At 43.5% G+C, this 21,771-nt stretch overlaps 1 protein-coding gene across 5 annotated transcripts in view; it reads left to right on the top strand.

The window, feature by feature from the left end:
* Window positions 1-20,206, top strand: part of MTHFD1L (methylenetetrahydrofolate dehydrogenase (NADP+ dependent) 1 like) — a 196,601-nt gene extending 176,395 nt beyond the window's left edge. For 2 of the 5 annotated variants that reach the window (XM_067701770.1, XM_067701764.1), the window contains exons 27-28: window positions 12,620-12,740; window positions 19,840-20,206. In XM_067701770.1, coding sequence (XP_067557871.1) covers window positions 12,620-12,709 — 90 coding nt within the window. In that variant the 3' untranslated portion in view covers window positions 12,710-12,740; window positions 19,840-20,206. Of the gene's footprint in view, window positions 1-4,509; window positions 4,645-12,619; window positions 12,741-17,617; window positions 18,021-19,839 lie in introns of those variants that run through there. The other 3 variants (XM_067701766.1, XM_067701765.1, XM_067701769.1) reach the window with 3 other exon arrangements.
* The last annotated feature ends 1,565 nt before the right edge of the window (window positions 20,207-21,771 follow it).

Genomic DNA, 21,771 nt, shown 5'->3' with positions numbered 1-21,771 from the left:
GGAGCGGCTGGGCCCGTGAGCCATGGCCGCTGAGCCTGCGCATACAGAGCCTGTGCTCCACAACGGGAGAGGCCACAACAGTGAGAGGCCCACGTACCACAAAAAAAAAAATACAACCTATAATGAAAAAAATCAACCAAAATTAATGCTTAAATGACACAGATAATAGCATTAGGAGTTAGGGACATTAAAACAGTTATGAGTTTTGTTTTGTTTTGTTTTTTGTGGTAATCACAGCCATATCAGTAATCACATTAAATGTAAATGGTCTAAATACCCAAATTAAAAGACAGAGATTGTCAGATTGGCTAAAAACACAAGATCCAGCTATATGCTGCCAACAAGAAACCCACTTTAAATATAAAGACATTAGTAGGTTAAAGGAAACAGGCTGGGAAAATGCTAATAGCGATCAAAAGAAAGCTGGTTTGGTGTCAAAATAGAACTAGAGCAAATAATATTAACAAAGATAAAGAGGGTTGTTTCATATTTTTAAAGGGACCATTTCATCTGGACATAACAATCCTAAGTGTTTATGCATCTAATAACAAACCTTCAACATAGATGAAGGAAAACTGCAAGGAAAAATAGATAAAGACAGAAATATAGTAAGAGATTTTAAAACCCTTCTCAGAACAAATGAACAGAAAGTTAATAAGAATATTAGAAGACTTGAACAGCACTATAATCCAACTTGACCTAACTGGATTTAAAGAACACTCTACCTAACAATAGCAGAATATACACATCCTTTTCAAATGCAAACAGAATATTTGCCAAATAGATCATATTCTGGGCCACAAATTAATTTTCAGTAAATGTTGAAGGATTCAAATCATACAAAATATCTTCTTTAACCATAGTGGAATTAAATTAGAGATCAACACTGAAAGACATTTGGAAAAACCCCAAATATTTGGAAACTAAATAAGCCACAGAAAAGGAGAAAACATTTGCAGATCATCTATCTGATGAGGACTTGTATATGGGTGATAAATACATGAAAATATGCTTATCATCATTAGTCATTAGGGAAATGTAAGTTAAAACCATAATGGGATGCCACTGTATAGCTATTAGGATACCTAAAATTAAAAAGACTGACATTACCAGATGTTAGTGGGGATGTGAAAACAATTAAACATGCACCTACTGTAAGACCAAGCCATTCCATTCCTAAGTGTTTACTCAAGAGAAGTGAAATATATGTCCATATTAAGGTCTGTACACGAATGTTCACAGCAGCTTGTTTTGTAATAGCATAGAAGAAACTTTACACTTGACCACATGCAGCTTATCGTATGCCACGCTGCTAAATAATTCACTCTGTTTTTAAAATAAAGTTGCTGAAAGTAGAAAAACAAGAGAAAAAAATTTTAAAGGGAAAATTAAGTCCATTAATTTTTTTTAAAATTTTCTATGCTGCATAACAAATTAACCACAAATTTAGCAGCTTTATAATAACACCAAACCCAGCTTAGCTAAGTTGCCTGCTTCAGGCTGTAGTACTGTCATCAGCTAGGGCTCCAGTCTCATGTGAGGCCAGGGATCCTCTTGCAAGTTCACAAGGTTGTTGGCAGATTTCAGTTCCTTGCAGCTGTAGGACTGAAGGCCCAGCCTTTTGCTGGCTGTCAGCTGGAGGCTACACTTAAGTCTCAGAGGCTACATGTGGTTTTTACCACCTGGCCTTCTTAGACCCTCTCATGGCATGGTAGTTTATCAGAAGCCAGCACGGGGGAAAGTTGAATCTGGTAAGACGGAAGGACCCCATCACTTTTGCCATGTTCTCCTGGTTAGAAGTAAGTCACAGGTCTCACCTGCACTCAAGGAGGGGGAGTTACTGGGAGTCACCCTAGTGTGTATAAACCGCAATACGGTACAGCACATGGAAACAGAGACAATAGAAAGGAGTCTCCAGGATCATGGCAAAGGGAGATGCCACCGTCAGCTGTTTAGTAGGCCTACAGGATGAAGGGTGCCCGCAGGATGGCCGCGAGGATGACTGATCTCATGCGTGGGCATATGAAGGGAGGACCAAGACTGTCAGAGTGCATTAGTGCATGAATGATAGGCCTATAGAAAGCTAGACTAATGAAGATACAAGACAGTTATTAACTCTAGGAGAAACAGGAGTTGTACAAGAATGAGAATGTAATCAGAATACGTATGATGGCCCTCCTGTGAGTAATATTTACATTGTCCTAATAAATCCTGATCAGACCAAAAGTAATGACAGCTCTTTATTTGAGAGATGGAAAGTGGAAGTGGGGGAGCATGGGTAGTAGGATGTCAAAGAGCTAAATCCTCATCTTCTGTGTTAGAAAGCCAATAGATAGCATCTGAAGTTGTAAATCAAGAAAGAGCAGTGATGATAAGAAGAAAGAGCTGAGGGGCCTTTCTCACCTTCTGAGATGGCCCACACTCTGTCCTGTGGAGTGTGTTTCTCTCTAAATAAATCCACTTCTTACCTATCACTCTGTCTCTCACTGAATTCGTTCTGCGATGAGACATCAAGAACCTGAGCTTCATTAAGTCCTGAGACCAGGTAAGGTGATGGGGGCCGAAGACTCCCAGTTCTGCTTCGTAAGTAAAGGTTAGCCAGAAGCGCTCAACCACCACATCAGCTGGAACCTAAGGAATGACGATGTTGACCTTCTCTGATTCTTGTGATGTCAATCAAGTTTGGACGCAGTCGATGTCCCCAGCCCCTTCATGAATATGCATGTACGCTTACCTTAAGACTTCCCGGTTTTGCTGCTGGGGAGACATTGCTTTGGGAAAGATCCCCGGTGTTCTCCTTACTTGCTGCAAGTAATAAATCCTTTCTTCCCCCCGAAAAAAAAGAAAGAGCTGAGAATGGATAGTGGTTGCCTCTGAGGAGCTGGAATACAGCTGGGGCGGGGCAGCAGTGAACAGGGAACTGTCATTTTTTATAGTATGCCTTGAGGGACAATGTGACCTTTTAAGCCACGTACATGATTTACTTTGATAAAAATTAGATTTACAAAATAGAAATCCATCATGTTGCTCTCTTGATGTTTCTCCTTACTTTTAACACATGCTGTGTGTTTGTGAGAAACAGAAAGAGAGCAAGGTACATGATTTATGAGTGATTTCAAGATACTTGGTCCACAGTTTTCTTTTTCTCCCACTGCATTAATCCAGAGGAAGCAGGTCTGACAGCTGCAGCATCCCTGCCGTGTTGGGGAAGCCGGGTGAAGAAGGGGAAAACGCGGGAGGGACAGCGGGGTGCTCACCTCCCAGGCAGGATCTCTACCCGCCAAGTCCTTTAATTATCGTCTGCCCTTGCAGTGAGAAAAGGCGTGCTGTTTAGAGAAGCCTTTGCACGTAGCCCAGTTAGGACTCTTTCCGTCCAGGAATTGGAGAAAGGTAAAGTGAGGAAAACATGTTTTGTGGATATTCATGGAAGTTTGTAGAGGGAAGGAAATACCCACATAAGTACGACGTGTTCATTTGCTAGGCCTGCCATAGTAATGTACCGTGGACTGGACTGCTCAAACAGCAGGTTTATTTTCTCCAAGTTCTGGAGACCAGAAGACCAAGACCAGGGTGTCATCAGGGTTGGTTTCTCCTGAGGCCTTTCTTCTGTGCCCGTGCATCTCTGGGCTGTTCCTCTTAGAGGGACACCAGCCCTACTGGATAAAGGTTCCACCCTTGTGACCTCATGTTGGAGGTTGGGGCTTGAACATATAGATTTGGCAGGGGGAGCGGGGGGAACACAGTTCAGTCCATAACATACTGTATATAGACCCAATCTGAGGTCCTGAGCGTTCAGCTGGGATCTGGTCTGAACCACCTAAAGGAAAAAAATTTAAAAAAAGAAGAGAGAGATGGCAGAACCATATAGGCCTCTAGTATTTAAAATAGTTAAATTAGGTGGCAGGGTGGTCATGAATTCTTTCCTAATTCAGTTTCCTGGTCAAACCTTGGCCGGCCAAGTGTCCGGTTAGTAAACATTAGATGAGATAACTCCTCCCCTCCCCATCCAGGCTCCCCCAGACCACTCCTTTGCCTCTGTCCCAAGAGAGCCATAAAGGGGACATTAAAATAATGGATACAATTTCCCTCTGTCTTGTTCTGTTTTCCTGCTGCTGCAGCAGCTTATTATCTCTGGGGAGGAGCCTTGCCGGGGTTGGAGGAGGGGCGGGGGGAAGAAAAGGGAAATGCTAAATTACATGGGCAGCTGTGTCTTCTGTAACAAGCTCCTCTGTGGAGAAAAGGACCAGCTCAGCTAAGTAAAGGCAGTTTTCGTGACACCCCCCACCCCGCCCCGCCCTCCTCCTTCTCTTCCCTTCCCCTTCATCTTCTCTCTTCTTCCAGGAGTTACAGAATAATGACTTAATTGCTAATAGGACCTTGGGATAAAACGCATGCCCAGAACATCACAGTTCATTTTCAGAAGATGAGCTTCTCAGAAACCAGAATTTGATTGCTTGATATTGAGTTTCCAAACAATGAAACGTTATAAAATTGGTTTGTTTTGCCAAGGCTGGCAGGGTTCTCCTGGCATGCCACCTGTCCATCGAAAGGCTGGAGAGGAAACACTGCAAAAGTTCAGGCAGAGAGGAGCAGTGTGTAAAGAATTGAATTTGTGCTTCTCTTCACAGCATCTTCTCTGGCCTACACAGAAAGAGTAATCCCCTCTTCCTAAAGACTGAACTCAGTTTAAAATCATACTTGTTTTTAGCTCATCACACTTCTGAAGGTTTCTCTCTTAAAATAACATTTGTCATCAGTCAGAGGCCCCTGATTACTTGATACTTAGGTCTTGGTTATTGGGTGTAGCATCAGATTTGATTGTCATTAGTAGAAACAACAGAAAGGGGCTGTTTTAAATTGTTTATAGAGCAGGAAAAATTAGGGGGAAATCTCAAAACTAATGAACCCTTTTTTTCTTATAAAAGAAACATATGATTATTCACAGTTCAGATTTGTTTTCAAGTCTCCTTTTTCTGTGTCTATCATAATAACAGCACTGTACTTCATAGAGACAATTATAGTTGTACCTTCTATAATAAAATAACAATTGTATCCATTGTGTATTACACACTAAACTAGGGTCCTTTCTTACTTTATCCCATTTTAATTTTGAAATAGAGCCTATAACATAGATCTGTTTATATTCATAGTGTATTTCCAGGTACAGAACCAAGACTCAGTGATGTAACTTACCCAGGTCCACTGGCAGTACAGGAACGGGGCCCTTCCCCTCACCCCTCAGAGCCACCTGGGTTACTGCTGCCCGTCAGACTTCGGTTACCTCTTCCAGCCTTTGTGCTCGACGTTCCCGTTCCTAACTGGTCCAGGGAAAGTCACACAACTGTCCTGAGGCCACTTCCACACCTCTCAGTGGGGCTACACAGACCTCTCCCACCTCACCTGTCTCACAGGGCTGTTGGCAGCCTCAGCTGTGGTCCTTATGGTGAAATGAGGAGAGATGGGGAAGAATCTCCACCGCCCCCCAATGGAAATGGAAGAGTGAGATGTGAACAGTGTAACACCTGTGTAGATATGACCTTTATCTATCATTTTGGCAATGGATAAGATCAAAGCATACGATGAATGAATAAGAACAAAGTAAGTGAGAGAGGAACCAATTGGTTGGTAAACAGTAGCAATGTTTAACAGTCATAAGGTATTATTTTACTCACTGCTGACTACTGTGACTAAGATGTAATTTGGAAGATACTACCCCGGGTGTAAGCTGTGTAACGTTTTCTTGCATAAATATTAAAGTTTAAAAGGAATCAAGACTAAAATTGTAAAGTAAATGAATTTTCTTTACAATTCATATAAATTTATTTACACAAATATTGTAGCTGAAATCTCAGTAGTTTGATAGGACGTGTATTCCCATTGCAAAGGCAGCTCATAACATTTCTTTGTGCAGTTGCAGCAGACATGTTGCCACCGAGGGGCAGCGACACTAAATGCCATGATGTAAGGGAGGCAGTGGCAGTAGGGTTCAGTGGTTAGAGCTAGGACTTTGGGGTCACACTGTCTGCTTTTGAATTCCAGCTCAACCAGCTGTTAGCCGTGTGATTTGCGTTATTATGCTTTTCCTCGTCTTGTTTTCCTAATCTGCAAATTGGGGATAATGAAGCTGTAATAACATGCACCTTGTGGAATTGTTGGAATTAAATGAGATACAGACATGGAAAGCACTTAGCAGAGTCCCAGAGGTACTACCACTGGGTACCAAACTATTGTTTTGAAAATTGGTAAATAAAAGAAAGGAATCAGGGGGGAAAAAATGAGTCGCTGAAGAGGACGTTCTTTCTCGCACTGGATATCACAGGGTGTGGCTATGATGTGGCTTGGAGCTGCCCACACAGAGAAGAAAGCCTGGGGATGAAGCCAACACCAAGAGGACAATAGAGAGAAGCCCTGGGGCTGCATTATGCCACCTCTGGTCTTCCAGGCACGGAAACAGGAAGGACAGCGTCTTACTGAGCAAGCCAGCATGGGGCTTTCCTGGCAAGCATAGTTGAAAGCTGACTAAGGATACCGTCCTTAAAATCAGAACAAAAAAAGAAAAATAAATTATTTGGTGGGGGAAAGATGCACTCAAATGCCGAGTGGTCTTTGAACTGAAAGCTCTTAGTCCATTGTAATATTTGAGATGCATGAAACGTGCTGAACTTCTTCGTTTCCTTTGTCAATATCCAGTAGGTCAGACGCCCTGCTCGCATTTATTTTTCTTTTCTTCTAAAGAACTCTCCCTAATCTCTCATTTTCCAAAAGGCAGGGCGCATTGACTTTACAGTTGATCCTTGAAGAACAGGGGTTAGAACAGGGCGGGTCCACTTCTATACAGATTTTTTTCCATCTAAATATGACAGTAGTATATCAGTCTCAGCAATCCACGACCTGCACTGGTTGAATCTGCGGATAGGGAGGAACCTCGGCTACCAAGGGCCAACTAAAAATTATCCTTGGATTTTCAACCCTGCTGGGTATCAGTGCCCCTAACCCCACGTGGTTCAAGGGTCAACTGTAGAATGTGTTGGCAACAACTCTTCCTGGGTCTCCCCACTCCAGCCACATTCCTTTGTTTAGAAATTACCCCAGTTGCCTCTTTTAAGTTTTACTCTCCCTGAGAATCAGATTTCAGAATTGTACATGTGGAATTTTCCAGTTTCTGTACGTAACTACATAAATACATGTTATATAGTCACATGGCTTATATAAGAATAGAACATTTCTTGGGAGTTTGCACAAGACATTGTTTACAGGGGTCACCTCCAGGAAATAGTATTAGGAGAGCAAGACGTGGCTTTTTAGTTCTATTATTTATTACTTTTCAGTTGAAAGTATTTTCTTTTTGAAAGTGTCTTTTGTTGAAAGTAAGTTTTTTCTAACTAATGGAAAAGTTAGTTTGGAACAGGCTTCTTACCACTAAGAGTTATAGTTTGCTTTACAAAAGAAGAGAGAAATAACTGTACTTGCTCAGTCTTTTATTCAGCGCCATTGAAATAAATTGGAATAGTCGGAGCTCCGTGATACTGCTCCAGGATGTGAACACGATAGAGTCATCTTTACAGTGATTGAACTTGACTTCCATCTTCGAAAGTCAGACATTAAGAATTTATTATGTTCATTCTTTTTATATGAAAAGCAAAGAATGAAAAAGATTTTCTTTTAACTGAAAAGTAAAAAGTGACTCGACTCCAATGATCTGCTTAATGGTCTGTCCCTTTGGAAGCAGGAACCAGGTCCTGGTCACCTTGGTATCCCCATAGTGAGTGCTCAGCAAAGGACTGTGGGTTGCATAAAGCCTCACTGCCCTTTCGCACAGGAACAGGCAGTCGCTGGCCACCAGGAAAGATAACAGGCACTCTGATAGGACACGCCCCCAAGCGCCCAGAGCATCCCTGGCAGTCACGGGCCGTGCAGGTGAATGTTACCTAACCCAGAAAGAAATCCCAGAGCCTCCGTCACCACTAAGTCAAGCAAGTGGAATCCCAGTGGTAGCAGCACTGTTTTCATTATCATGATTTTTTTTTTTTTTTTTTGCGGTACGCGGGCCTCTCACTGTTGCGACCTCTCCCGTTGCGGAGCACAGGCTCCGGACGCGCAGGCTCAGCGGCCATGGCTCACGGGCCCAGCCGCTCCGCGGCATGTGGGATCTTCCCAGACCGGGGCACGAACCCGTGTCCCCTGCATCGGCAGGCGGACTCTCAACCAGTGCGCCACCAGGGAAGCCCTATCATGATTTTTAATACCTCTCTTCTTTCCTTTTGCTTGATGTTTATACCGGCCATTTTTCCTCTTGCATCATCTTAGTTTAATTATCTAAATGACCATTAGATGTAAACAGTTCTGTCCCTCGTGTCCAAAGAAGAGGGAGAAGGGAAGAGACAAAAAATCCAGTCCTTGGGCTTCCCGAGGCACTGTACTTATAATTCAGAAAATACTTTTGCTCAAGAGTTTAAATGTTTGAGTTATTATTTCATCAAAAAGAATCTTTTTATTTAAATTGCATCATCGTGTAGTTAACCATTGTAGTCTCTTTGGTGGTTTTTTTTTTGTTTTTTTTTGTTTTTTTTTTTTTTTGGCTGTGTTGGGTCTTAGTTGCGGTATGCAGTATCTTCGTTGAGGCATGCGGGATCTTTCGTTGCGGTGCATGGGCTCTTCCTTGCAGCTCTCGGGCTTCTCTCTAGTTGTGGTGTGCGGGTTTTCTCTCTCTAGTTGCGGCACGCAGGCTCCAGGGCTCGTGGGCTCTGTAGTGTGGCACACGGGCGTAGTTGCCCCGCAGCATATGGGATCTTAGTTCCCTGACCAGGGATCGAACCCGCATCCCCTGCATTGGAAGGGGGATTCTTTACCACTGGACCACCAGGGAAGTCCCTTTTTTGGTTGTTCTTAAATTTTTGGAACAAGATGATGGGTGTTCGGCCATATTGGTGGAGGAAAGAAATGTATAGAAGGGATTCCCTTTTAGATCATGAACTGAAGGAACAGTGAGTTCAAATGCTTATTTCTTTTCTGAATTACAACAAATCTGAATGATTTATCCAGTAGGAAAAAGCAGTAGATTTAGGGAGAAGTCAGAAAAGAAATTATTTCACAAACACAACAAAATTAACTACAACGATATTTTGGTTAAGTGGTAAGTATGATACTATCACTTTATGAAGCAGATATTTAGGTAATTTTTCTACTCATTCTAAGAGTGTTTTACCCTTACTTCTGAATGACAAGTTTTAGGTGTATGACTATTTTCTCTTTGCTGGTGTTAATGAATGTTTATAAAGGCTATTCCTATAACTCGTCGTTTCTCCAAAATAAGCTTAACCCGAAATCAAAGATTTGGAAGATTCATTGTAGGTAAAATTAGGCGCATGAAGGGCAAAAGCCCATGCTTTTCAGCCTTTGTAAAAGAATCCATTAAGGCAGCATGACAAGTAAGTATGATTTAGTGGCCCCTCATTATTTTAAGCAGGAGGCCTTCTTCAAGGGCACACAAATAAGTCAACAGAGATCACCACTGACCCCAGGCGTGGGCCCAGAGGTCAACTGCCAAGGGCTGTCCGAATTCTTCTTTCCTGCACTGCTCTGCTGACTCTTGTCTAGGGGCTCCAATCCTTTGGTAACAGTGTTTTTTATTGGGAGAGAATCTGATGCGAATGTGTAAGGTCTTGTTAACATAATTCCATACTGTGTCTGCTCAGCAGGACTTTTATTTTAAACATAGATGGACTGGAGGTGGCTTTGTCTCCAGGGCTGGGAGTCCCCCAGCTCAGCACACTCCACATGGTTCCTGGTCAGTTGTTGCTCATCCCGAATAAGTAGGGATTCTTGATTCTTGAAAGTGACGATTGCATCATTGGAAAGGAACATGGGAGTCTTCTGATTGATCTCATTTTTCTCCCATTTGAGAGAAGTAAGTTGAAAATAGAGGAAAGACATTTCATACTTCCTGGCATTTAATATTTTGGCTACTTAGAAAAGCTCCCAGTTTTGTGACAGTATCAGAATGACCCAAAGATGCACGCGCTGAGTCACTGCAGCCTGTGGTTCAGCTCCAGGAAGCGTGCAAATCCCACTGCCTTTGTCGGTCTTGGTCTTGCACCAGCTAAAAGTGAATGGTGCAAAGCTGAATTTTCATGTCTGTTAAAAAAGCTTGTAAACAAGCAGGCAGTGCAATTGTGTTATCCACAATAGAAACTTCCATTATAACTTTGCTCAGCTGAACCCACATGCACTGCCTTCGGGCTTCTTCCTGGGTTTTCTCACCTCATGTGGATTTAGATATGATCTGCCTCATACTGAATTCTGCCCTGGAGTGAATAGTGTTGCAGCCTCAGAAGCAGCAGCAGTCAAGTCTGGGTAGCATCCTCACCCGATACCTTCGACCTAGAGACTTATTTTAAATTAGCGACGGAGCAGCTTCACTGTGGCTGAATGCGGTCACTCGTTCCTTAAACTATAAAACGCTGGTTCCTTTTTCCAAATCCATATCCCCACACAGATTATAAAGGCATCTTAAAATGCTCATGTCAGAACGCGGTTAGGTAGGAAAATTGTTGTAGAGTAACTGGTATGAGTTTTGTAGCCCAGGAAACTGGAAAAAATATGAACAGTTCCCACCGATGTCCTTTGTGTTTGATGTTTCAGGGCTAAAACATTAAGCGTGGGTTTCTTTCTGGGGTCTCCTAGGAGCAGCGACTGTAGTAACCAGAGAAAAATGTTACCCCCCTGCTAGGAACAGAAACCTCAGGAGGAGAAGTAGCCATCCACATACCTAAAGTTTTAAAGTACAGGAAATCCCCACCTACAAGCAGGTTGTGCGCCAGAACTTTATTTGTAGTTCATTGCTCGAAACCCAGAGCACAGAAAATCCTGAAGACATGCTGTCAGTGGTGCCTGTATTCCAGGCAGGCCTCAGAAGCCTTTTTAGCCCATAATATACTAAAGGGCAGTCCTGTGCAATCAGCAAGACAGGAGCTGGCCACCGTATACCACAGTGTTTATGTGTCTGGCCACGTGGACCCACCTCACTCACACTCTCATAGCCCAGGTGGTTATGAGGCCGCAGGTGCACGGGTTTCCTCCTCGACCTGAGCTCGGGCCGGGAAGAAGTAGCAGCACTTGGTCAGGGGTGAAAGGGCTTTCTTCTCTCCTTCCTCCCCAGCACCTCACCCCCTTCCCCAGGAGCTCCCTTTCCTGGGGCTAAAGGGAGTGGGGGGAGGCATCCTAGGCCATATTGACTAAGCCGGGGCTTCTCAGATGGAGACGTGCTCACAGATCTCCTGGAGATATGCTGAAATTGCAGATTCTGATTCAGTGGGCCGCAGGTGGGCCCTGAGATCCTGAGTTTCCCACAAGCTCCTGGGTGATACCGATGCCCCTGGTCCACAGACCCCAGTCTGAGTAGCGAGAGTCTGTCAGCATCGTCGGGGGGAAGAGTGGGCGTCAGAGAAATCCTGTCCCTACAAAAAAGGACCTTGAGAGTGAGAGACCGGAGGTCTGTGACAGAGGCCTTATCTGGGTTCCTTTGGTGTTGAGAACTTCCAGGCTGGTGAGAAGAAGTGGGAATACTAAAATCGATAAAGAGCAGCTCATCCAAAATCCTCACACTCCGGGTTCTAGACCCGTGTTTAGTGTGTCAGCATCACCAGGGGAAACCGGCCAGCTTCCCCAGCTCGTCACCGGGGGTCTCTGGTGCAGGTGGACAAAGCGCTTTTTGCAAAACCGATCTAGACACAGTGCAGCAAAGCAGTGAGAAGCACAGGCCTGGTTTTAATTCCGTCTCCACCACTGACCAGCTGTGTATCCTTGAGCCCATGCCTTTGTGCCTAAATGTCCTCTGTCCTCATCAGTAAAGTGAGGCTAAAATGAGTGCCTACCTCTAAGGGTGATGGGGAACTCAAGTTATTATCTATGTAAAATTCTGAGTATAGAGTGCCCAAACGGTGGTGGAGGCAGCAGTGGTGGTGGTGGTTATATGAGTAATTTGAGATTACAAATGTGGAGTCCAATTTCCCATTTTGCTGTTTATTACCTGTGTGGCCTTGGGCAAATGACTTAACACCTCTAAACCTCCATTTCCTTCCTTGTAACATGGAAACGATAAAAGTATCTACCTCATTGAGTTTGGGGGACGATGCAAAAAAAAGCATTTACACAGTGCCTAGCACATAGTAAGTTCTCAATAAACGACAGTTACTGCTAGTAAAGTAGGCCAGCTATCTGGAGAACAGGAGTTTTCAAACTGTGCTCCAGGAGTTGAAGATTTTACCGAAATGTGTCTTGGGGGTTATTCATTATTCATTCCTTCCACACCCACTGTCCCCTTCAGCCAGAGGGGCTTATCTTTGCTGGGCTTCAGCACTAAGATTTGACTTAGTAAAAAGAGTTTGAAAATCACTGTTTTGGAGCTATGGTATGCTGTGGGACCATGGAGGGATTTCATTTCCTTAAACAAAGATTGGAATAGCAGATGGTGAATTTAAAAATATACATGTATATATAACCCAAAGTTACATGAGACTGAATTGAATTATATAGTAAGTTTATGTCGTTAGATGTACAGTATCCGGCGTGATCCCCTTGCAGCACTGGCTAATATATAATCTTTTGTTCTCTCCCCCAGATGAGCACCATGCCAGGACTGCCGACTCGGCCCTGCTTCTATGACATCGATCTTGATACGGAAACAGAGCAAGTTAAAGGCTTGTTCTAAGTGAACAGGATTTTCACAGGACTCAATTCAGGTACGCTATTGTGCTTTTTACTTTTTCTTTCTTTCTTTTTTCCCTAGTTCAAATCTCTTTTAGTTTTATTTTGTTTGCTTTTTCTGATGTTTATTACAGAAATGGTCTGATAAGTAATTTCCTCACTTGGTTACTGTGAATTCCTACCAGGTTACAGCCATGCCCTGGGTCACTCCTGGGTGTGGATATGCAGTGAGATGGTCAGGTCCTTGGTGTGCCTGGACCCGATTCCAGTGAAAGTCAGTCACACTGTCTCTGAATATGGATTTGTTTTAAGGCATCTCTTGCTATAACAAAGGAGCCCTGTAAATTCTTTTTCGAGAATTAAAACTAATATCTTCTGTCATTAACTATACCAACTATACCTTCATCCCACGTATCTCTTGCTACAGAGTTAGAATCATGTGATGGAGGACTCCAGTATGATCATTTCCTGGGGCTGCCATAACAGTGTCACAACTGGGCAGCTTAAACGACAGACATTTGTTCTCCCACAGTTCTGGAGGCCAAAAGTCCAAAGTCAAGGTGTCATCCGGGCTATGCACTCTCTGAGATTCTGGCAGAATCCCTCCTGGCCTCTTCCTAACTCCTGGTAGTGCCCATTGATCCTTGACATTCCTCTGTCTCCCTGTGTGTCTCTGTCTTCCTTAAAGGACACCAGTTGCATTGAATTGCGGCCCACCTTATTGACCTCTTCTTAACTTGATTATATCTGCAAAGACCCTGTTTCCAGTTAAGGTCACTCTCAGAGGTACTAGGGGTCAGGACTTCAACGTACCTTTTGGGGACACAATCTAACCCATAACACTGTCGCACAACAGGGGGATTGGGCTCTCATACCACTGGAAAGATTCATAGAGGTGGGACAGATCGTCTACGTCCAAGGGTCCTGTGAGTCACAGGAAGGACAGGGCAGCAGAAATTAGAGCCCTTGATGATTCAGGGTCTGCGCAGTATAAGAGGGTTGGACTTGTCTTGGCGCTGGCTTAGGCGGCCCACAGCGGGGGGCCTTTGGTCTCATTCACGTCTGTGCCTCGGTCCTGCAGCCGCAGGCACACCTGCTGGCTTCTGTCCCAGCTTCCCATCACGAAGAAAAAGGACCCCCCCGCCCCCCCCGCTGCAACCCTCCTCCCTGGGAAACTCCCAGTCAGAAGTCTCAGAGAATTGGAGCTGCTTTTCCCCATCCCATATATCAGACAATTCCTCACCATATTCTCAAGACGCATTCCTTCCCCATAAACACCCCCATTCCTTCTCCCTACTGCCTCCTGTTCCGGTTCCTTCGCCCAGCACCCGTCCCTCTTGCCAGTACATTCTGGGCCTTCCAGATGACCTTGCTTGACCTAAAGACCCTCCTTTCCAGTTGTCCCTGAGTTACGCCCTGAGCCGAGCACACAGGACTCCCGCATTTGTTTGTCTGACTATCAGTAGTGAACGTGGGGAGATTTTTTTTTTCTTTTTTTTTGCAAGTCTTTGTTACTAGAACACTGAAGACTTAGGCTATGATGAGGAAGGTAAGAGACACATTAATACAAGTTGTGGGATTGTTTGGTTTGGGTTGTGTGTGTGGTGTTTGGTGGTGTTTGTATGTGTTTTTTGCTGATGAGTGGGAGCTGTATTTAGTTTTAACCACAATCACATTTCAAATCTTTTGTCATGTCTGAAAAAGAAAACTCCAGAAAATGAACTAACGGAGACTAACTTAACAGGGAAGCCCATAAACTTGACCTTTGATAACAGAGTTATTTTGGTCTTTTGATATGACTGTGCATGTGCGTGTGTGTGTGAATGTCTTGGGTTTCCCAGCCAGGCCTTGGGAAAATCACAATATCATTCCTCTTAAACTTTGAGTTGACCCGTGTCCAGACTCATTTCCCTTGTCATGTCAACCCATTATGCTACATTTCTGCCACTTGTCATTTTTCTCCAGAACAAGTGTGTGTAATTCTGTCATCTCTCTCAGATAGATGAGTATTTTTCCAGCCTTTTGGTCCATTTTTATTTGCTCTCCAAACAGGTCATATAAATGCGTTTATGCCTTAATTATTGCAGTTGGGGCTCAGGTAATGCCAGGTGGCGTGTCCTTAGCTTTACCAGTACCTACATCTAAATCCTTGTGTTCAAGTTCTCTGACAAGTATCCCTCTGGACTTTGTTCGAAGACTGAGCAGGGGGACCTCCAGTGGTTGAGACTGCACACTGCCACTGCAGGGGGCATGGGTCCGATCCCTGGTCGGGGAACTAAGGTCCTGCATGTTGCGGGGTGCGGCCAAAAAAAAGAGGGAGAATTAAAAACAAAGACTGAGCAGGGGTTGGGGGTCAAGACCTTTGGGGATTCCCTCCAATGGGCCAGGCACTGTGCTAAGCACCTCTCGTGGGCAGTCACTGCACCCCTTGCAGGCAGGTGTTGTCCTGTCCCCTGGGGTCACAAGAGGGGGTAGCTGAGGGATGGCCCTGATCCACCAGATAGCAGAGGAATAATACTGCCTTTCCACTACTCAGCCCTGCCTCTCGTTCCATAGCTGTAGCAGGAAATGCTTTGCCATCCACGGTCACATGTCGTGCTGGCCTCAAATTTCAGAACTGCGGAAACTCTGGCCCAGAGACATCAACAACTTGCCTGAGTTGCACAGCTGATAAGTACAAAAGCCAAGACTCAACCCAGATCTGCTTACTCTCGGTCTCACCCCATCCTTTCTTTCCCAAACCAAAAGATTTTCACGGGGTAAATGAACTTTGGCCCATTCTGGAAGATGATAACCAGCTCTTTGAACAGACCCATAATTTGGGGATAACCAGGTGATTTTTTTTAATAACAAAAGATAATTGAGTATTAAAAGCTATGACTTTGTCAAAATTCTTTTCAGTCAGACTATACTAGAGCTATCTCTTACTTAAGTCTCTCATTGAATGTCATTTTCCCACTCAATTATCCAGGGTTCTTTCTTCTGTATGAATTGCCAAACCTTGTTCTAGGCTTGGTAGGCAGTGTTTCAAAACCCATCACTTGACCCTGCTTGAATAATCGCAGACCATCCAGTGCTGTAAGAGAAAACCACTGTACAAAGCAAACATTCCCTCTCGGGTATCCTTCAGAATAACGATCCCGCAGACATTCTTCCTGCTTCCTGTCGCCTCTCACATACGGCAGGCAGGGACCACTCGTACTAACAGTCACAGGTCTGTGGCTATTAAAAATGCACAAAATACAAATGTTAAAGCTTGGATGATAGCTCGGACACATTTGAGCATCAGGAGGGAAAATGTCCGGTGGGCTGCTTGGCTCACATCGTGGTCAGGCTCCAGCTCTTTCTCTGGACTCAGCTGCAGGGCATCACCCTCCTTACTCCTTGCAGAATGTGTTGCAGACGTGACGTGTCGCACGTGGAAGAAGCCACTCGGTTGAGGGCTGCTGTCTTTCCTTCCACTTCCTCACCTTCCCTGCTTATCTCACCCTCTAGGAAACCGTATGAGCGGGAGGTGCCCGGGAGTCACCAGAATTTGAGCTCTTGCTGCTTTTTTCCAAAGCTTCCCTGTCGTGCTTTCGCTATTGTTAGACTAAGGGCATGATTCATTCTTTTGGATGTTACCAAACAGAACTAATTAAAATGAGTTGTTTGTCCCAGTGAAACTGATCCTGTGACATTACTGGTCAGTCTTTTGTTTGAAGATGATTGGATTTGGAGGTTTCGTTCCCCCCCCACACACTTTGGGTTTCTCATTTTGAAGCTTCATCATATTTCTGGGCCTTGGCAGGATTCAAATGAACTCAAGAAAGCCTGGCAGATTTCCTGAAGGATTCAGACACTCCCTTACTTTGTTCTGATGTGCAAAGTTGTGGTTAGTACGGAATCAAATTGACTCTGGCCCTGCTATAATTGTTTTTCTTGAATTGCACACGCAAAAAGGAGTATAATACCAGCTCATTTCTTCCCTAAACTTCCTTTCGAGCCGAAATTTTCAGTGATATTTAATAATTATAAATTAATCTCCAGACGCTGCTTGTGGACAGAGCCTCTTATCCCCAGGTTGTAAACCACAGAGTTTCAGGGTTTCCTGGGGGAGGTCCAGGGCTCTCTGATTTTAATTTTGAAACTCTGTCTTTTCAAGAAGCAGCTCAAAAATTGTTCATCACCGTTGTGCTTCAAGAAAAAGTCCTCAGTTCCTCACCCCAAGCTGTCCTTGGGACCGAGGGAGCGCCCCTTTTCCCACTCCCAGGCAGGAACCAAAATAGGCTGGAAGCCCAAGCTACTTAAATAAACGATTGTGATAATTAAATCTAAAATGGAATCTTTAACATCTCTAAAAGATGGTGATAATTAAATCTCCGTTATCTAACTAAAATGGAATGTTTTGAGGCTTAACCGTTGTGAAGTTCTTAATTAATTCCCTTTTAAAAGAAACTTCCCAAGAGGCAGTGGATCTAATCATCTTATACTTTTTTTTAAATAAAGCAAGAAAAATAATATTTCATCAAACTCTGGAAAAATATGAATTTTCTAATAACTCTAAATTTACACATGGTTAATATAATATATAAGAAATTATAGGTCAATGAGAAAAGCTTGGATGCGCTTTTGGAAAAGCCTGGAGAAAAGCTTCAGTTATGTCATTAGTTATAATCTACCAGTTGGTTTGAAAAAATTAGAACTTGCAAGGTAAGGTGAAAGTTCTAACCAAATGCTATGAACTTGAAATTTTCTCCATTTTGCAGAAGCCATTTTTTATCAGACATTCAAACGGGTTAATAAGCACCCAGTGACTATCATGCAGCTTCACTAATAAGAGAAATAAATAGACTCACTTCTCCTCAATTCAAAAGCAAATCTCAAAAAAAAAATTCATGATCTAAATGATTCTAAATTATTCACTTTTCAGGTTTTAAAAAAATTGTCAAAATATGTCGCCATCAACTTTACAAATACTACTGAGGTTGACTTCGTTTTTACTTTAAAGTCACTTTCAGGGGCTTCCCTGGTGGCACAGTGGTTAAGAATCCGCCTGCCAATGCAGGGGGCACAGGTTCGAGCCCCTGGTCCGGGACGATCCCACATGCCGCGGAGGAACGAAGCCCGCGAGCCACAACTACTGAAGCCAACACGCCTAGAGCCCATGCTCTGCCACAAGAGAAGCCACCGCAATGAAAAGCCCACGCACCACAATGAAGAGAGTAGCACCCGCTCACCGCAACTAGAGAAAGCCCACGCGCAGCAATGAACACCCAACGCAGCCAAAAATAAATAAATAAATAAAATAAATTTATAATAAATAATAAAGTCACTTTGGTAGTGTATTTAACTTTAACCTCTGTTATTCAACAGTGGGAACCAAAACAAGATGGTTGTCAGCACAGGGAAGCCAAGAACCAAGTGCCATTACCAATAAGTAACATAAGGGTAAATACAATGAAATTGTCTTAGTTTAATAAATAGGAGAGAACCCCCCTTATGGGGGTGTGCGTGTGTGTTTTATCCCCATGGCTGCTATAACGAATCACTTGGTGGTTTAAAATACCAGAAATTGATTCTTTCACAGTTCTAGAGGCTAGAAGTCTGAAATCAGTATTAGCAGGCTGAAATCAAGGTGCCAGCAGGCCACACTCCCTCCAGAAGCTCCAGGGGAGACTCCTTTCCTTGCCTTCTCCAGATTCTAGCTGCTGCCAGCAGCCCTTGACTTGTGGCCACGTCACTCCAGTCTCTGCCTCTGGTCACTCACGTTGCCTGGGCACTTTGTAATTTCTTATTATTCACATACCATGACTGGATGTCTTATATATTCTATCTTCCAAAAGATTTAACACTAAATCAAATTAAAAAAAAATTTTCCCCACTGAATAAACAATAAACAACTGATTCATTTGCACCTTCGCTATTGTGTTTCTGATTTTTTTTTTAGTTTATATTCAGACTTTCTATACCTTTACCAACCCTTTGAGTTTTCTGAAAATATGGAACCACAGACTCTAAGCCTCTTTAACTATAAAAACTGTTGATACCGAGGTCATGTGGTCAATCCACGGGTCTTCCACCGAGCCCAGCCTCGTCTCTCCCACCTTCCCTCCCCAGTAGTCACTGTGCTTCGTATCTAGGGTCACCAGAGCCACCGACAGGAGGCTGGCGCATCACTGAGAGGAGGGGCAAGGTCCGCACCAGGCAGACCTCCCTTCCTAACATCAAAGATATTTTCTTTTTGTTAATGTTTACTATGCTTGCGATGCTTCTGTTTTCTGTTTACTTCCCTGATTTGAACCAGACATCAGGGGAGTATTTGAAACTCCTAGTCCCCTGCCTTGGTCACCGTCTTCTGTTCTGAAGGGAATAAAGCATCCCTTCTGGCTCCAGACCCTGCCCTCATCCGTGGGAGGCTGGCTCGCTGTATTCCAGCCGAGTTTGAACTCTTGGCCGAGGAGATAAATTCCTCCTTGTATAAATTCAGATCAAAGGCCAAGTGCTTGTATTTTACATTTCTCCTGATGAATTTTTTTTTTTTTTTGGTACTTAGGTGTTTTGTTTGCTTTTTTCTTTTTAAAATGTAGCTTGATCACTTCTTTTTTAAAGAGATTGCAGAATTCACAGTGACAGAGAGTCTTAGTACCCTTTGCGGGAAAACAACAAAGCTTTAACAATAATAAGAAATTCCAGATTCACTCACTTCCATTCTTGTCCTAAATGCATTTTTCAGACCTTGCTCTCTGTGCCTGCTATAAAAGAGAAACTGAAATCCAAGGCAACAGGCTTGCTAATCTAAAATCCTGGATGTTCTCACTTGACAGGATCCTGGAAACTTGTAGATTCCAAATTTAGAAGTCATGGAATTTCAGCCACGGTCCCCAAGCAAAATCTTTTAGGAAATTCAGAACTGCTGCCTGCCGTGTCCATGCTGGCTCGGTCCCAAGTGGTGCAGAATCGGATTCTCCACTGCTCATAAGTAAAAAGATTCCAAGCAATGATCCCAGCCTTGTCTTGTGAATAGCATCACTTGTCTGCTCTTATATTTTCTTGTGGTCTCCAGCTTTAGAGCTATAATATATGAACAGTTTGACACCAGGGGAAAAAAGCTGTTCTTAAACCACCGAAATATTTTTTTTTCCTGTTTTTCAGGCTCCACAAACACAAACTACTCCTTGCCTTTTTGCTGCAGTTGGAGAAGAAAGTGAATTTGAAATATGCTCTTACGCAATGCTGGGGAAATGGTGAAATAGGCCAAAGATTTATTCTTCGTTCAAGATGAATTCTGTTTGTAACAGAGTGTAGTGTTCAGGAAAAGGACCTCCACCAAGTCTGAAAGAAACTAATTTATTTTCTGTTTCCGCAGAGTTTACATTATTTCCCACTGCTTACACTTTAGAATGTTTATTTTATGGGGGCTGGGGGATTAAAAGAGTGTGAACTAAAAGGTAACATTTTCCACGATGGAGTTTTCTATATTGTCTTTGAACTGAAAATAAACATGTATGTAGAAAACCAACCAGCAAGCTTTCAGTGCCAGATAAGACTCGCTGACTGCTCTCTAGAGGTAGCTTTTCATGGTGGGGTTGTTACCTGACACTGATTTCCTGGAAAATTGTGAATGCAACGAGAGCTTTATAAACATAACAAGGAAAAAATAACAGACAGAGAAACATCAGGTCAGTTGTGAAATCTTCTGACTGCTGGAAAGTGGCAATATCCTTTGGAACAAAATACATTTTATATCCAGAACTACTTTTCAGTGCCAGGGAAGTTTACATCACTTACCTAGAAACTGATGGGTTTATGCTAGTTTCTTCCACTGATGAATGAATCTCAATGGCCATTAAGCTCTCACAGGCCCATAGGGCAAGAGAAGTGACCCTTAAAGGTCGGGTGTTTGGCAAATGTTTTTTCATTTTTCCAGCCCTTAAATTGTTCCTGACCCTCTCTTGTTTCCATTTCTTCCCTACAATAATATAAAATTACATAAAAGTTAAGACAAAACCAAGGACTCAGGAACAAACAAGCAGTGATTGTCCTCTAAGCAGTATCAGTAAAGTAGTCACCATAAATATCTTAAATGTCCCCCAGGCACATCCTGCAAAAGCCCTTGCCATCAGATCCTGCATGTTCTTGTACTCCACCCTCAGTGACCCCGCTTGTTAGCTGCTCTGCCCATAATGTATCTTTATGTGCAGTTTAATTTGTTCCAAAACGCTGTTTAATAAGTAAAAAGCCTCCCCACGCAAAAACTGTCTGTCCTGAGAATAATTTTGCTTCATGTTTCTGTTTGTTTGTTTGTTCTTTGTTTTTTGCGGTACACGGGCCTCTCACTGTTGTGGCCTCTCCTGTTGCGGAGCACAGGCTCCGGACACGCAGGCTCAGTGGCCATGGCTCACGGGCCCAGCCGCTCCGCGGCATGTGGGATCTTCCCGGACCGGGGCACGAACCCGCGTCCCCTGCATCAGCAGGCGGACTCCCAGCCACTGCGCCACCAGGGAAGCCCTGCTTCATGTTTCTGAAGTGTCACAGTCCCATTGTCATCCACCCCACCCCACCCCCGTCCCTGCCTTTTATTTGCGTGTATGCCTGTCCGAATACACAGTGAACTAGCATCTCCGACATATAAATCTATTTCAAGATTATGAGGGTTCACAGTCAATTCGTTCTCTATATAATGTGCCCAGTGAGCAGCCTTTCTCGCGAAATGATTTTTACTTAATTTTTTTTTCAATTCTTTTCATTTTATTTTTTGGCCAAGCAGCATGTGGAGTCTTAGTTCCCCCACCAGAGATCAAACCTGTGCCCTCTGCATCGGAAGCACGGAGTCTTAACCACTGGACTGCCAGGGAAGTCCCCGAAGTCCCCCGAAGTTCCCACAGTTCCCTTCTGCTTGTTATTTTCCTCTGCCATTTAAAGTTTCATTTTCTATTTTTGAAAATGTTTTAGGGGAAAAAAAAATCTTACAAACCTATGTTCCAAGGGCTTTAGGCCAGAGACTTCTTTCCTTACCTGCTTTCACCAGGCAACTCCAATTCATCAAAAAAAGGAGAGGAAAAAAAGAGCATCCTGAATACAGAT

Source organism: Pseudorca crassidens, chromosome 13, assembly GCF_039906515.1.
Source record: "Pseudorca crassidens isolate mPseCra1 chromosome 13, mPseCra1.hap1, whole genome shotgun sequence".
NCBI lineage: Eukaryota > Metazoa > Chordata > Mammalia > Artiodactyla > Delphinidae > Pseudorca > Pseudorca crassidens.
Note: the sequence above shows the minus strand (reverse complement) of the source record. Positions and strands in the feature narration are given on the sequence as shown.